The 1068-nt window shown below is 53.6% G+C and overlaps 1 protein-coding gene across 1 annotated transcript in view; it reads left to right on the forward strand.

The window, feature by feature from the left end:
- Positions 1-103: 103 nt before the first annotated feature.
- LOC119588178 (Down syndrome cell adhesion molecule-like protein Dscam2) overlaps positions 104-1068 on the forward strand; it is a gene marked incomplete at its 5' end in the record, with an annotated part of 8249 nt that continues 7284 nt past the window's right edge. The window contains 3 exon segments of the mRNA XM_037936881.1: positions 104-282; positions 388-537; positions 747-902. Coding sequence (XP_037792809.1) covers positions 104-282; positions 388-537; positions 747-902 — 485 coding nt within the window.

The following is a 1068-nucleotide window of genomic DNA, read 5'->3' on the forward strand; positions in this document are numbered from 1 at the left end:
TGATTGTCACTTTTCCTTTGTGTGGCTGAGGCTGGTGTTGCACATCAAGGGGGAGGCATAAAGGCATCTTCACTAATATTTTGACTGACATTTCCTCTTCCAGCCTGGGAAATGATGAGTCGTATAACTTCAGCGTAGTGGGCGTGGGCGCTGGTGGAGGTGGGCGGGAGGTGGTAACGGATCTACGGGCGTGGGTGCAGTATGCAGTTGCCGTAAGAGCATACAACGCCCACGGAGCCGGACCCGTGTCTCCGCCCGTCGTGGTCAGGACGTTGGAAGACGGTGAGTATTTCCTTGGCTTTTTTCATTCTTCTCGCTCGGCACTTTCTGAAACAGAAGTTGATAACAGAACGAGCGGCCTTGATGAGCTCCTATCTCCGCCCACAGTACCCTCTTCTCCCCCCGTGGGCGTGGAGTGCAGCGGGGGAGCCGGAGGGACATCGCTGTACGTGAGGTGGGCGCCGCCGCCGCCCGCCTTCCACAACGGCCTGCTGCAGGGCTACCGCCTCACCCTCACGCGCCTAGATGACTCGACAGGTAAGATGCAGCATCTTCTACCGCATCCTTTGTCACCTCAAGGTCTATTGCTCCCTGTGCCAAGTGCCTAATGCGTCTGTTAGAAGATACTCATGCTAAGCATGATTACCTTCAGATCTCTAGGTTCCCACCTAGCCTCCATTCCCTTGTCTTCCCTCTCCTCTGATTTACATCCTTCAATGCTTACATAAATTCTCTACCGACTACAGAGAAGGTGGAAGAGCTCATCCGAATGACGAGTGGGCGCGAGGAGAGCGTGGGCGGTCTGCGGGCGTGGTCAAATTACACGGTGACGGTGGCGGCCGTGACAAGGGCGGGCGCGGGCGTGTCCTCGCCTGACCTTATCTGCACCACGAGGGAGGATGGTCAGTGACCTTTAACCTACTCGATGGTTCCCTGAACTGCACTTGAATTCGATTGCCTTTTCAAATTCATATGTAAAATTAAAATTAATTTAATGCGATTGCAAAGTGTATTGAAAGTGGAGTATTACAGAGTGCCAAGTGTGGCAACGAGACTCTCATGCTTGTA

The sequence above is a fragment of the Penaeus monodon genome, chromosome 23, assembly GCF_015228065.2.
Source record: "Penaeus monodon isolate SGIC_2016 chromosome 23, NSTDA_Pmon_1, whole genome shotgun sequence".
NCBI classification, from domain to species: domain Eukaryota; kingdom Metazoa; phylum Arthropoda; class Malacostraca; order Decapoda; family Penaeidae; genus Penaeus; species Penaeus monodon.